The sequence below is a fragment of the Rhipicephalus microplus genome, chromosome 3 (genome assembly GCF_043290135.1).
Source record: "Rhipicephalus microplus isolate Deutch F79 chromosome 3, USDA_Rmic, whole genome shotgun sequence".
Taxonomy (NCBI): domain Eukaryota; kingdom Metazoa; phylum Arthropoda; class Arachnida; order Ixodida; family Ixodidae; genus Rhipicephalus; species Rhipicephalus microplus.
Window position 1 is genome coordinate 115,035,380 of NC_134702.1, and position 14,670 is coordinate 115,050,049.

Consider the following 14,670-nt stretch of genomic DNA (forward strand, 5'->3'; position numbering starts at 1 on the left):
GTTCAGCAGTCTTCTACATCATTGCATCACATCGCATTATCATCGCATCACAATATGTTCCACAGACACGTCATCATTCCTACAAAAAGATACTTTTGCCGAGCACCTCCACCAATGTACAGTCAGTTTGCACGTCCAGTATACAATCAGATTCGGATAGCGTAATTGGCAGAATAGTACTGTAGACTTTCGCTTCGAGTCTTACCATTCTTGTACAAGCATGCTGTCTGTATGAAATCTTTCAATCGAGAGTTCCGCAGAGCGAATTGCCTATATTTTGGCGCATTATGGCATGAGAAACTATCAGAGCATCGCCGCCACGCATGTATCTATACACACTGACCGGCGCATCTGTGTTAAAATAAAATTCACTGAATGCTGATCTTACCTTGGACATCATAAGAGTGAAAAAATTGTTTGGGACGAAAATCAGAGCGGAGCCAGAATGGTGTGTCTCCTGGTTGTTTGTTACGCGTTATGGTGTCTAGAAGCTAAGGCACTCGGATGCCGAGCTGCGAATTGCGGGATCGAATCCCGGCCGTGGCATCCTCTTCTGCGTGAATGAATGGGGCATGTACGCTTCGATATAGTTGCACATGAAAGGAATCCAGCTGGTCAAAATTTTCGGAGTCCTCCACTATGCCGTCTGTCATTTCATATCGTGGTTTTTGGAAGTTGAACCCTAGGAATTATATCCTGTTTTTTTTCGTCTTGACTCAGCATTGCGATACATACAGCAAATGAAGTTTTCGGTTGTTGGCTAGCAAGCACCTTTTTAGACGGATAATCGTGCTTTACGTGCAGTCTGCCATTAACTCACCGTTTTACGACGACTGCAGCCCTCTTTTATTCTGCTTTGCTATTTTTTTTTTTCGTCTAGCGCTGTATTCATAGTTCTGGCGTAATTGGCTTCGCGTTGCACAACACCCAATGGCATTCAAAGCAGTGTACTTTTTTAACACAAAATGGATGTCCGTGACTCTTTCTCGAAGCGCCGCTTTTCTATCGTGTATGTACACCTGGGTTCTTTTTCTTTCTTTCATATTGCGACCGTTTTCGCCCCAAGCACCCTTGTCGCACACTTGGTGGCACAATTACCAATAATCTAATTGCTACCTGAGCTTCAGTGTTTGACGTGCATTTATCTGCCGAAGAACTCCATCAGACGGCCAGGATATAACAAATCTTTGACGATTTTCGTATAGCCCAATGCTGACTTCTATTCAAAGTGACTATTCTTTGTTGAGTGCAAGTTTCTTATTCAAAAACTGCGCTGGAGTGCCAGATATCACTTTATATTTCTTTTAATTCGACAGGAACGCTTCCTGACGTACCGCGCTACCGTCTCTTTCCCTCCTGGATCAAGGCACTATCAATTTCAGCTCATCAAAGATGGGCCGACCAGACAACGTATATGTATGACGACTCGGTTGTGGGTGCCTTTTACGATGGTGGCATCAACACATTTTTTCTACCAACAGCCACTATGCAACGCCCTTTATATTATCATGATGCTCCTGATGCTCTCAATTATGGCAGCCTAGGAACGGTAAGCATTTGTCGAAGACAGACCACAAGCCTATTCACCAGCACTATCTATGATAATCAGTGTCAAGGTTACTTGATGCAGGTTACTGAATACTGTGATTTCATTGACTCTGTTATGTAAATAAACGTGTTTTGAAGCGTAAATTGCGTCATGCACAGAAGTGTATAACGGTGCTTGTTTCTGGCGTATAGCTGACGGGTCAATAATTAAGTTTGCTATTAAAGCTGCATGTACCTAGTTTACGCCAGAGGTGGCTTTTCTGGACTTTTTTAGTGCAGTGCGGCGCTATGTCCTTTATATCTAGCACCCTCCTGCTAATTCGAACAGTTTCATAGTTTCATTCGACTTCTAATTTGCGAGTTTTAATGTATTTCAGGATTTCAGGCCTCAGAAGTCCCCAAACAAATGAAAAGAGTCATTTGTGTGAGCATATTTGGCTTAACAAGCACGACGTCCAATTCGGTCATCAAGTTTCAGTGGGCTTGAAATAAAAAATGGATTTAATTCTGTCGCTCACTATTTCTCTCACTTACTAAGTCAAAAAAACTGAAAGAATCTTTTATTCGGCAGTGTGGTGTTCAGTGAAACAGCTTAGGCAGTTTATGCCGAATACTGCGCTTACCCGCCTCCCTTTACCCGCGCCGGTGTCAACCACGACTTTGGACAAGCTTCGTTATCCTGACTCGCAGCTCCGCAAACATGGCACCGTTTTGGTGTCCATCACTGTGGGGATTTTTGAAGAATCATTCAATAAAAACTGAGCAGTTTTAGATTAGTCGCTGGTGTTCTAGGATAAAAATTGCGTGGTTGTCTCACTTCACGCCGCCAGGGTCGTAATGGTTAGACGCTTCCACATTTCACTGTTTCCTAGGTATGATGCATGAGCACCGGTGTTGTTTTTAGACGCTAGGAGAAAGGAACGACTTTTGGGGTAGAAAGAAACAATATAACAGAAATACAATCTCAGTAAACGCACCACCAAGATTAGTATTTCTATCTAAATACTAGATAAAGGGCTCCCATTTGTTTTCAGCAATGGGGCCGGTTGTATTAGGTGAGCGTTTATTTTCCTGCTTTGAGAAGGGGTGATATTTGTTATTCAAGACGAATATGCTGCAGAAATAGGGAAAATAAGTTTTCTTGCCTGGTAGGAACCCTTGTACGATTCGCTTATAATTCAGGCGTACAAAATACTGAAATGGCCACGCCTACATTGCTAGAATGACGCAGCTCATACAAAAAAAATTGCCCGCAGCTTCCCTCGGGGGAACACTGAGGAGGATGCGGAGCATATAATTGGTTAACGGGGTGTTAAAGTGCGACTTACTTGGGTCGATGGCTAAATTGGTTAACGTGGTTGTGAAATGGGGTGTTAAATTGCGACTTACTTGGGTCGATGGCTAAATTGGTTAACGTGGTTGTAGGAGGGGGTGTTAAATGAGTGAACACGTACACACGTATGCGAAAGGGCGGCGCTGGTCGAAGGGACGTCGATCATTGTGTTTGTGGATTCGTTGGAATTCATTTCACCGCGACCTTGGACGTCGAGGCGCCGTACAAACCAACCGACGAGCGGCAACTGAGCGAGCGAGCGCCGACCTTGAGTATATATACAGCACGACGGCGCATGCACTGTCAGCTGTTGAATGTTCTCGAAGCGCGACGCCACATGCGCGTCCACTGGAGAATCAGGAGAATTGTAGATGTCGAACGCGGTGTGTAGAGGAGGAAGGGTGCACAGATGGTGGAGGAGTGAAGCGCGCGCGGTGTGTAGAGGAGGAATGGATGCACAGATGGTGGAAGAGTGGGCGACGGCGCGACGGCGCATGCGCGCGCGTCAGCTGTCGAATGTTCGAGAAGCGGTGCGGACGGCGCGGACGGCGCACTACAAGGCGCGAGTATAAGATGCTTCCGCATCTAAAATCTACCAACCAGATTAAAAATTCTTCAGAATGAGACGCTGGTTTATGGTCTTGCTGCGTGTATTCTATGCACGGTCATGTTGCTTTTGAAGCTCCACTGCGGCCACGCTGACCTTGGACAAATATTTCACGCTTGCAGATAGCAGGCCATGAAATAATGCACGCATACGACGTCAGTGGCATAAAGATCGACGACAAGAACAAACAACGGTCATGGCCAACGCGCAGGTACATGGAAGAATATACGAAGAGAACGCTGTGTCTACGGGCCTCCCATCGAGCTGCCGTAAGTAGACGCGTCGCAGCTGTCGTTCATCGGTGACGTCATGTTGCTGACTCGTTAGAACGCCATCTCTGCAGCGAATCTTGTATTTAGTTCCGCCGATGGACGTTTAAATGGGGGAATGAGGGATTTCAGAGAGAGAACGGTATCTAGAGAGAAAGCCAGTTGTGGCGTGAGTGGTCTGCGCTTCCATGCACATTGTTGCTGAAAACAATCAATCTACGCACATTCTATTACCAACAGCAAAGATAATGACTTGTTTATTCTACTGCAGAAGTGAGCAAATCGCTTGGAAAGAGACCTCCGATAAATATACAGGAATACCGATAGAGAGAGATGCAAACCAGAAGCAGAGAGGTTAACCGTTTTGTACTTGCTTTCCTATGCTACCGTTGGGGAGAGGTAAAATTGAGGAAATAGAAAAATAAGGAGGATGGAGATGTGTCACGTCAGTAATTTCGACATGACAAGGCTTACTCATGTGATAGCATACTTTACCTGAGGGGTCGGTAACATGGCGTTTGCAGGGTGCTAGTGCTCTGCTCAGTAAGTTTTTTTTGCAGTTTGTTTCAAATGTCTGCAAAAACATTGCAGCTCATGATTTTAATTAAATTATGTTTGGAAATTGATGCGAAACAGCAGGAATTGTCTGAGGAGAAATTTCATTCAAAAATAAAATCGGAAAAAATGTCATCAGAATTTTTGGTAATGCAAACCTAATCTCAACACACGAAAATGGAGTCATGGTGATAGGTTGAGTGTGGTGGGGTTCAAGTATATTGGACAAGCATGAAGGCACAACAGGTAAGTCATACTTCATCGGGGAATGTCAAGAGCAGATGGTTTTGTACGAAAAGAATCAAAATATGTGCACTAAGCTCTATGCATACTCCTAAAGATTCCAGCTAGATATTTTCACGAACTTGCTCCTCGAAACTCGGCTTTGCTACTTGCTCTGTACCGCTTGCGGTGTATCAACAGCCTCACTGGCAACAGAAAAGTGAGTTTAGTTGACGCCACCAGGCTAGGATACGCGACGAAAATCGAGCCAATGACACCGAACGCAAGAGCACTGTCCGCCACAGTCTCCAGTACTGTGAAAGTGACTGTTGCAGAACTGATTGCAAATAACGCTTAGTGCTCCCCAAGAGCCTTAATCCGATTCGTACAGCAGTTGGTCAGACGTTTTTTGCGTACCCGTGCGGCACGTGCCATCTCTAGTGCTTTACCAGAAACATTTCAGTCATCCCTGGCGTGCATGGCCTATTGCAGCATGGCTGTGTGAAGATGAAGATGCAGCTAATGCTGCTGCACGGAACGGGTGCAGTCTCATTTCTTAAGAAAGTTGCGACCCCGTTCTTCACCACCAAGCCACATATAAATCTGCTAACTTATCGCTAGCCGGAGCTCGCCCCCCCCCCCTCTCCCGAAAATTGCCGAAAAATGCCGGGTTTTACGATTACTCCTCTTCGCGTGCATCAGGCGTCTGTTGACGCACAGCACACACCGCGAAGGGCCCTATGAAGATTTTCATAAGTCCAGACAGAGCTCTGAAAATATACCGAAACGAAACTAACACCTTTGCTAATATTTTCTTATAATAGCGGGAACACAGCTATTTTTTTCAACAGCAACATCGCGTTGCGAGAAACCTTCTCAATGATTTTGGACCTTTAAGCTGCCGAAACGCTGATATTTCAAGCACGAGCAAAGATTCCTAGCGAACATCTTGATGGTCGTGTTGTTGGACACTGCGGAAAGGTTAATGACGTGGCTGGTACTACAAACTTGACATTCCAAAGTAGCTTCACCTATTCGCGGTTTGGAAGATTCTCAGTGTAATTTCGTTCGAAATTAATAATCCGTAGAAACTCTTGTAAGTAAACAATTAGAATGCATTTTATGGTATGCTCTACCTTACGCTCATGTCAGGGTTTACTGAAAATTTGTGCATGATATCTTCTGAGTAGTTTGGTTTATCGGGGGTTAAAAATACGCATATTGATCACTTGACACCACAGCCCAGACTGGGATATATTTACAGGACACACGTTCTAGCCAATTAGATAAGAACGAGTACCAGAGCGTTTAAACCCTCGACCGACAGAAAGGGAATACGAGAAGGGAGGGATTATGAACATTACAACAAAATATTTATAATATTATTCGGCATTATTATCAATATCATCACCTGCTCGACTCCGCTCGCTACACAGCTAAGGCGCCTTCTATGTTTTTCCACTAATCAACTCAATACTGTACTTTCTGCTACCACTTAGTCTCAGCAGAAAACAGCGCTTTGCGGCATGTGGCGAGACTGCGAGTTGGTAAAAAAATACGTCTACTCGGACAGGTAGTAACTATGGAGCCGAATCATGGACGCCAAACAATTAGAAGATTAAGGATACGGTGGAGCATGTATATGACAGGCATTCTCTAATCGTTAAAGTGACCCTGCAAAACTTCTTCAAGTAGTTATGGCATGACACCACTAAAGAAGCTTATTGCTTCCGAAATTAACCACCGCAGAATTTGTTTAGAATATGTTTCGTGCGAGTGCCAGCAACTATCACTGTGTCAGCAACTATCACTGTGTCAGCGAGTGTCAGCAACTATCACTCAATACGGAGGTAAAACTTGAATTCCCGGTAAATCCCTTCAGTGCTGAAAGCTGGAGGTTTACAAAGGAGGTTCAACCTAAATTGAGAATGACACTGGAAGCTATATGGAAACGAATCGAAGTAAAGCGCTTTAATTACACCGCAGAGAAACATTTGGCTGAAGGACTCACTGGCTACTACACCTTGCTGGGCCTGATCGAGGGTTGCGAAGTGGCTTCCAAACTACGGTTCATAAAAGCACGCCTCCCACGAAAGCGAATATTGTTCGTGCTTAACTTTTTTAAAATGAAATACCTGAGGCCCTGTAGGAACCTGGCAGATCTCTTCCTCTAGAACGTAACGCATTTTTATCGCGGTGGCAGTATCGGCTACATGGATGAGTCATAGAATGATCGCTATAAGTTTGCCACCACACTGTCGTGGTTATGAAAATGCTGTACTTAACAGGTTGTACAATGATTACAATTTGCAGTTACGACGAAGGCCCCGACAAGTGCAGATCAGTGACTTCGTCGACTCCGAAAACTTGGCTGACCTCGCGGGCATTCGTGCAACCTACAAGGCGTACTCTTCGTTGCCTTATAATCGGCGGAGTCTGACGTTGGCGGGACTCAACATATCGGCGGACCGCCTCTTTTTCGTTGGACACTGCATCAAGTTGTGCGCGCAGTATAGCCAACTAACGGCTCAATATGCACCGTTTCGCTCTAGATGTATCGTGCCCTTGATGAACATGCCTGAATTCTCCCGTGCGTTCGGGTGCAGAACAGGACAGCCAATGAACCCCCAGAATAAGTGCATCTTCTGGGAATAAAGCAATCTGCTACACTTTTATTGTGTATTTTTTTGTAAGCGTGAGCCGTACCAAGTATATTCAGAGCGGTAGTGTTAGCTATCTACAACCTAGAACGAGCTAAAATTAATGTGCTTGTTAATGACACACACGACAGTAATAACACACATTTTTTCAACATTTCACTAGATCATATGGGTTGTCGAAACCGAAATAACACGAAGCCTTCCGCTTGTGGCTTTCACAATTCCTTTACTTTGAGCGATACCTTACGATGTGACTTCATACCCTTGTGCATTTGAGTAATTCTGTGTATATTGCGGCATTGCATGGCGCGTCAGTTCGGGAAATGCGACAGTCCCACCTGATTGAAAAATGACTCAAATAAATTCTCTGGATACACGACGAAGCAACGAAGATTCCATTGTCCGGCTTCAGCTCACTGGCAGAATCCCTTTTCTCTCGGACACACCGCGCCTCCATGAATGCATCCGTAATAGCTCTGCATGCATGCATGTGCAGGTGTCGGTATCTTCTCACAGACCTTTTCCTCATCATTCTGAGCCCGTCTCCCAGTTTTCACCTCCATATTTGAAGGAGAGCTTCTAGGATTCAGGTTAGCACCAAGAAAGTTCCAGTACGTGATTGAGCAGTTGTTATAGTTGCTGATTCACTTTTCTTGTGTAGATCCATAACTTTCAACCTTGTGTTTCGAGTCATTCGTTTGGAATGCTTTCCTTTCTTCAATCTCTAAAAACTTCAGTGCACAGCGGTTGGTATTCGTGCCTTGTTATCGCGTCATATATATAAATGAGATGGCTGACGCACTCGCACGGTGCACCCTAGATGGTCCTGTGACATCTATTGTAGCTTACACCATTTTTGTTTCTGAACCCCGCTTTCATAAATATCATTCACTTCACGATGCATAAAAATTGAGTTACCACATGAAAAACGCAAACGTCTTCATTTTACTTGAGATATTAAATGGTGCGCCACTCGCAAACTGGAAGCGTGTTTCACGACAGTTCTATGTGGGATTCTGCTTCTTAACTCAACAGCGACAGCTGTCATGAGATCACAACTTGGGTCTCGCGCAGTGCCGTAGTTTTCTGCTGCCGCAACCGGTTTCCGTAACCCCATCGCACGAAATTAAAAAACAAACAGTACGAAAGACACAGTGGTGCTCAGACCCAGGTCCACTGCCTGCCAGCCCAGTATAAGAAGAAATAAGAAGAAAGAAAAGTGGATGAAAAAATAACCAGTACGGCACCCTCGTTAACGAGGGTCTCGTACTGGCAGACTTGGTGTCATTAGGTTGTATACGAGGGACTAGTAATCAGCTGCCCGCTCGTAATAAGTTCACGTGCTACGTGACGCCAAACATGCGCATAAAAGAGTGGTTCACACTCGTCGCTTGGCATATAGATGGCGCTGACTGTCACTCCTACTTCTAAATTCACATATAAACCCAAAACAGTGGATGTGGGGAAGGCTGTTGTGGTAGCTTAGTGGTTAGAGCATCGAACGCGTTATTCGAAGGTCGTAGGTTCGATTTCTGCTCACGGCTGGTTATTTTTTCCTCCACTTTTCTTTCTTCTTATTTACATTCCATTGGTTCTAATAACTTTCCCTGTACATTCCTTGGCATTACTGTCTGTTAGATCTCATATATATATATATAAAGAGAGAGAGCCAGTTGTACATCTTATGTTTTACAATCAATGCTCTGCTGCGCAGGTGCAATAGCAAACATCTTGAAAGTGCTTGCGCTCTTTTTCACATCCCACAATTTTCGAAGCCAGATTAGTGTCATTAAGGTGCTGCAGACCATACTGGTAGAGTAATGTGGAGTAGTAACTTTCGTTAACGTGGCCTCGATAAGGGTGGTGCTCCTGTAACCACCTGTCTTCCTCAGCACTGAACAAAATCTGCCGGCAAATACAGAAAAAAATATCCGTTTCCTATGCGCCAACACTTAGCATCTTGAGCATAACATTGTGCATAAAAGACACGGACACAGCAGACACTAAAACGCACAAGGTGCGACGTTATACTCAGTAGTGGAATACCAACAGATTAAAATGGCAGCCTTGGTGACTTCGCATCGCTCCTGTCTCTTATTGTAATGATTTGTTGCTACGTCATATTGTGGGAGAACCTGGCTGCACAGGGGACCTCTTGCTGGTTGCGAGCATTTCCAGTAGAAATCAGGTTGACCTGTATCATTTAATTGATGTTTCAATAAAATCCTCATAAATATTACATTCGGTTACAATCGAAAGTGGTGTTAGCGCCCAGTCACTGCGGAACAGCACACTTTTCACAAATGAATTGGTAGCGCACATTGAAAATACTTTCACAGATCCAGCATCACATCAAGGATAGAGCCTAGTCCCCCCATCAACATAACATAGTACTTAAAGCGCCCGCTAGAGGGGCTATGGCACGTGCTTGTTTTGGAACCATCTCAATTCTCTGAGTAATAAGACAAGCATGAAACAGAAGTTTATAACTACAGTTCAAGCGGTCAGGCAAGAAGGGGATGAGGCAATGGAATATATAAAAACAATGATGACAGAAAAAAGTAAACACCAAGAAAGCGCTGCATGCACTGTACCAGAAGAGGATGGACCAATTTGCTGAGTGGCTCCACTGGGACAACGAGACTGTGAAAGGGCAGAGAAAAAGATCCTTAATAGCACATCAGCAGGACCTGATGGCATCCCGATCATACTAATAAAGAAACCAGGACCAAACACTAAGCAAAAAATAGGAGAGGTAACAAGCAAATCAATAATGTATGGTGAAGCTCCCAATGAGTGGAAACTAAGCAGAATGAGCATGACCTAAAAAAGAAAGGGGAAACTACCGTCCTATAACCGTGACTTCAGTAGTTTATAGGCTGGTGATGTAGATAGTAAAGGAAAGACTACAGACACGGGTTGAGAATGAGGGGGTGCTGGGCGAACTACAAAATGGATTCCATAAACGAAGGAGGTTTGAGTACAATCTGTTTTCATTGATTCAGTTTATTGAAATAGCGTAAAAAGAACACAGGCTCCTGTGGCTGGCATTTCTAGATAGCAATGGAGCTTACGATAGCTTGATTCAAGAATACGTGTGGGTAATGTTGCACACACTAGATGTGAAAGAGGGAATAACTAATCTTCTAAAGTTTATCTATTAATTTAACAAGGTCGCCAGGTGTGTTCATTGTCGCCTTTGTTATTTATGCTGTATCTCCAGGAACTAGAAGCCAAATTAGAGGGGAGGTGACTCGGCCTCAGCCTCTCTATTTCCAAGCAAGGGAAACACATTGAACAGACATTACCAGCATTTATGTATGCACATGGTATAGTATTAATAGCCGACAACAAGGAAATTCTGCAGGATCGATAGACACCCGTCGTAATGAGGGATTGGCAAACATAATTTTTAATGATAACAAAAGCAGTGAGCATAACATAAAGGAAGTCACCCTAGAAATAGTGGATAAATACAAATATTTTGGCGTATGAATAATATGGATAAATAACGAGGCTAAGTATCTAAGTGAGCACAAAAGATGCGTGATGACTGAGTGCACCAGGAATCCAGCTGTAATAAAGTCTAGGGCACAGTGGAACTGCAATAGGTATGACGTTGTGAGAGGGATTTGGAAAGGTTTCATGGTCGTGGGTTTGACGTTCGGCAATGTGGTCTTGTGTATGAAATCAGAAGTTCAAACAAGATTGGAAATTAAACAACGTGGCGTAGGTATATTTGCTTTGGGAATACAGGGGAATACCTCAAATCAAGGGGTACAGGGTAACATGGGATGGACATCGTTTGAGTGCAGGGAAGCTAGCAGCAAGATATAGTTTGAGGAGCGATTGAGAAAACTGGGAGAGGAGCGTTGGGCTAAGAAAGTTTTCAGCTACTTGTACATGATAAATGTTGATACTAAATGGAGAAAGCGAACTCGAAAATATTCAAGCAAGTATTTGCACAACAGCAGAATACCAAGACAAAACGAAACATCGGTAAAGAAGAAGGTGATGGAAACAGAGAGGGACATGTGGAATATGAGAATACTTACGAAATCATCACTGGAAACCTACCGAACGTTTAAGCAGGAAATTTTAAGAAAAAGATCTACAAACTCTCGTGGTTGTTTTTTGCTCTTCAAGGCTAGAACGGAAGATTTGTGGACCAAGACGTGCCCAACCAAATACGAAGGCACAGACATGGTCTGTAGTGCGTGTGGAGAGGAGGAGGAAACGGCTAAACAATTTATAATGTTCTGTAGAGGGCTCCTCCATATGTTCGAAGATAATGGCGCCGAATTTTTCAATGCATTGGGGCTGAGCGACAGTGAAGGCAAAATAGATTTTAAACGGGTAGAAATAACTAGGAGGAGGCTGACTGGTGGCTACAATTGAGGCGTGAGTGAAATTCAATAAATAAACACACAGTGATAGTAGTTGACTTTATGGCTATGTGGTGTGAGCCACCGCCCGATCTAAAGGGCACAGCCGGATACATTCATCCATCCATCCATCCATCCATCGATGTGCGTGATGTCATGCTTCGAATGCAAATTCAATGAAGCTCTGCTACCAGCACATGGTCTGAGTTTGAGTGGAGACCGTTAAAGGTGCTGCGCTGACGCTTGCTCCCGACGTGGAATTTCTCTCGCCATTTGACAGCGAAGGCAATGAAGATAAATCGGCAGAACCGGCATACATCCTAAATTTGTCGGGTTTGTTAAGCTAGGCTGTCTCGTCGGCTTCAAAGATGAAAATATTTTTATTGTAATAGTGCTTATTTTTTTTCTTTTGTTATGCTTTCTATTTTACTGTTTTTCTCTTTTACTTGTTTTTTCTGGTAAGCAATAGTTCACTTACTATCCATCGCATAATAAATGTTTTTTGGACAATACACCAGAGTGGGGATGTGCCAGTGTCAATAAGTTCACAAGAACAAAAACGTGGAGATTCATAAAATATCTTAGAGTCATATAGAATGAACAACTCAACTGGCAATATATTCATATTGAATATATCACAACAAAAGGAGCAAGGACAATGGGTGTATTGCGCAGGCTGAGCATCCGCAGATAGGGTATGAGAAGAAAAGCACTGTTGATGGTCTGCAAAATGTACGTACGACCGGTATTAGAATCTTGCTGGGTTCTTTTTTTCTGGTGCGCCAGAATACCAGCTTGAGCCACTAGTCCTAATAGAGTGACAGGTTTTACGACTGCGCTTAGGCCCTCCAAAATATGTGGCAAATGTAGTATCATACTTCGAAGCGAGAACACCACCCCTGCTAAGCTGACTAAAACTACTTACAGTGCACACTTTCTTACGATTTACGAAACACTGTCGAATTATACTCAAATAATTTTCATCTCCAATCCCGCTTTATTTTTCTCCGAGCACTGGCCTAGATTCCTCAGGACACATATCATAGCTCTACAAATATTACTCGTTTCCCTGAATGTGCAGATTCGTGATGTGCATTCTTGGACCATGCACCCTAAATAAAAGACGTTCTCTACCACTGTATATTTCCGAAACACGCGAAATTCATACCTCACGGAATTTTAAACAGACTGTTACAAGAGCATCTAAAAAAACTGCCGACGAAAATGGTTGTTGAAACAGATGCATCGCAAACTGAGGAAAAAGCTGGCATAGGAATATTCTGCCCTCAACTTGACTGGTCCCTTTCTTTGCGACTACCGCATTGTATCCCAGTTTTTATAGCTGAATTGATGGCCATAATTTTAGCTTTGCAAAAGTTACCCAGTTTAAATGCAGCAGTATCAATTATCACTGATTCATTATCTGTGCGCTCTTCTCTCTCTGCATCTGGTGAAATGCCTACTAAAGTTTTTCAGAAAACTTGTTCCCGCGCACCTTCAATGTCTGCACTTAGTATGGTACTAGAATACAAGGGTTTATTTTTGAACGAAAGCGTTGATTCTTCAGCGAAGGCGACGCTTTTGGTGCCAATAATTCCGGTTTTCCCACAGACAACATACATTACGGTTGCACGATTCCACACCCTAACATTAAAATAATGCTTATCAGGCCCTGATTTGACAGCTTCTTCAGAATGTAAGCACCTCTTATTTCCCTGGAACAGTGAGTTATGGTGGTCGAGAATATTGGAAGTGACTATCACCAAACTCCGCTACCAGGTTACCTCCCTCAACTTTTACATGCATAGAGCAAGTCAAGCGCTGTCTCCTCTGTGTCTATATTGTAAGTAGGAGGATGTTATAACCGGCCCCGCGGCTGGGCCGCGCCCCGAAATGCACGAACAGAGTGGCCAGGGCAAAAAGCGAGCGTTTATTGTCCGGCTTGGGGTTTTATAAGAACGAAAGGTAAGGGAAGGGGAAGAGGGAGATAAGATAGAAGGCGCGCGCAGCGTAGACTGGCAGCGCTTGTTTAGCGGTGGCGAACAGTTCGTGGCATTCCTTCTTCCTTAGAATCCATAACGCTCCACTGGCTTCTTGATACGTGTGGAACGTCTTAGCTCTGGGGGCGGGTGGCCCGGAAGACCGCGGCCAGTAGCTGTTGGAGCTTCGCAGTCTTGTACTGGAGGGTCCGGGCTTATCTGGGGACTAGTGAGAGAGAGCCTCTGGACTCGACGTTTCTTCGATGCTTCTCCGCCTGAGCTGGTCCATGTGCCGGTGAACAAGCCCGTTCTCCGTGTCGACAGACACGATGCGTGCACCAGAGGTTGACCAGACCTTCCCAGGTGTCCAATTGTCACCACGGCCGTAATTGCGAAGGTACACAGGATCTCCCGGTGCGAAGTTCCACTCGGCGCTGTCAGCAGAGTGAACATCCCCTGTTGCTCGGCTCCTGGGAGGAAAACACATGTCTAATCGGATGCGGAGCTGGTAACCCAACAACATTTCTGATGGTGAGCGCCCGGACGGAAGCGGCGTGTTTCTATAGCGGCACAGTGTTATAGCTAGCGCCCTTGACAAGTCTGCGTCCCCACACTTCTTTAGTCCGCCTTTGATGGTTCGCACCGCACGTTCGGTGAGTTCATTACTCTGTGGATGGTAGGGGGGTGCCCGCACGTGAACTACTCCGTTCTGTTGCAAGAACTCCTTGAACTCCCTTCCGGTGAATGGCATGCCATTATCAGACACTACTGTGTGTGGCAGACCGAATCTACTGAACAGCGTTCGCAGGGCATCGACTGTGTGGCGCGAGGTCGCGTGAGCCAGGGGAATGGCCTCAAATTATTTACTGTGAGAGTCCACGACGACAAGAAGCATCTTGTTTTGGATCGGACCCGCGAAGCCGAGATGCAATCGCGACCATCTTTCCTGCGTCTCTGGCCAGTAAATGGGTGCTTGCGCGGGTGGCATGGGCAACGCCTGTACGCAGTGCTGACACACAGCGGCTAAGCGCTCAATATCGTGGTCCAAGCCAGGCCACCAAAACTTTGACCGTGCAACTGCCTTCATTGCAGAAACTCCTTGATGAGCTCCA

At 44.7% G+C, this 14,670-nt stretch overlaps 1 protein-coding gene across 1 annotated transcript; it reads left to right on the plus strand.

Annotated features, from left to right (window-relative positions):
• Window positions 1-1,322: 1,322 nt before the first annotated feature.
• LOC142803885 (neprilysin-1-like) lies at window positions 1,323-7,207 on the plus strand. Its single transcript, XM_075890151.1, has 3 exons — window positions 1,323-1,549; window positions 3,611-3,757; window positions 6,848-7,207. Exons 1-3 carry the CDS (start codon window positions 1,415-1,417, stop codon window positions 7,187-7,189), a joined length of 624 nt encoding a protein of 207 aa, XP_075746266.1. The 5' UTR covers window positions 1,323-1,414; the 3' UTR covers window positions 7,190-7,207.
• The last annotated feature ends 7,463 nt before the right edge of the window (window positions 7,208-14,670 follow it).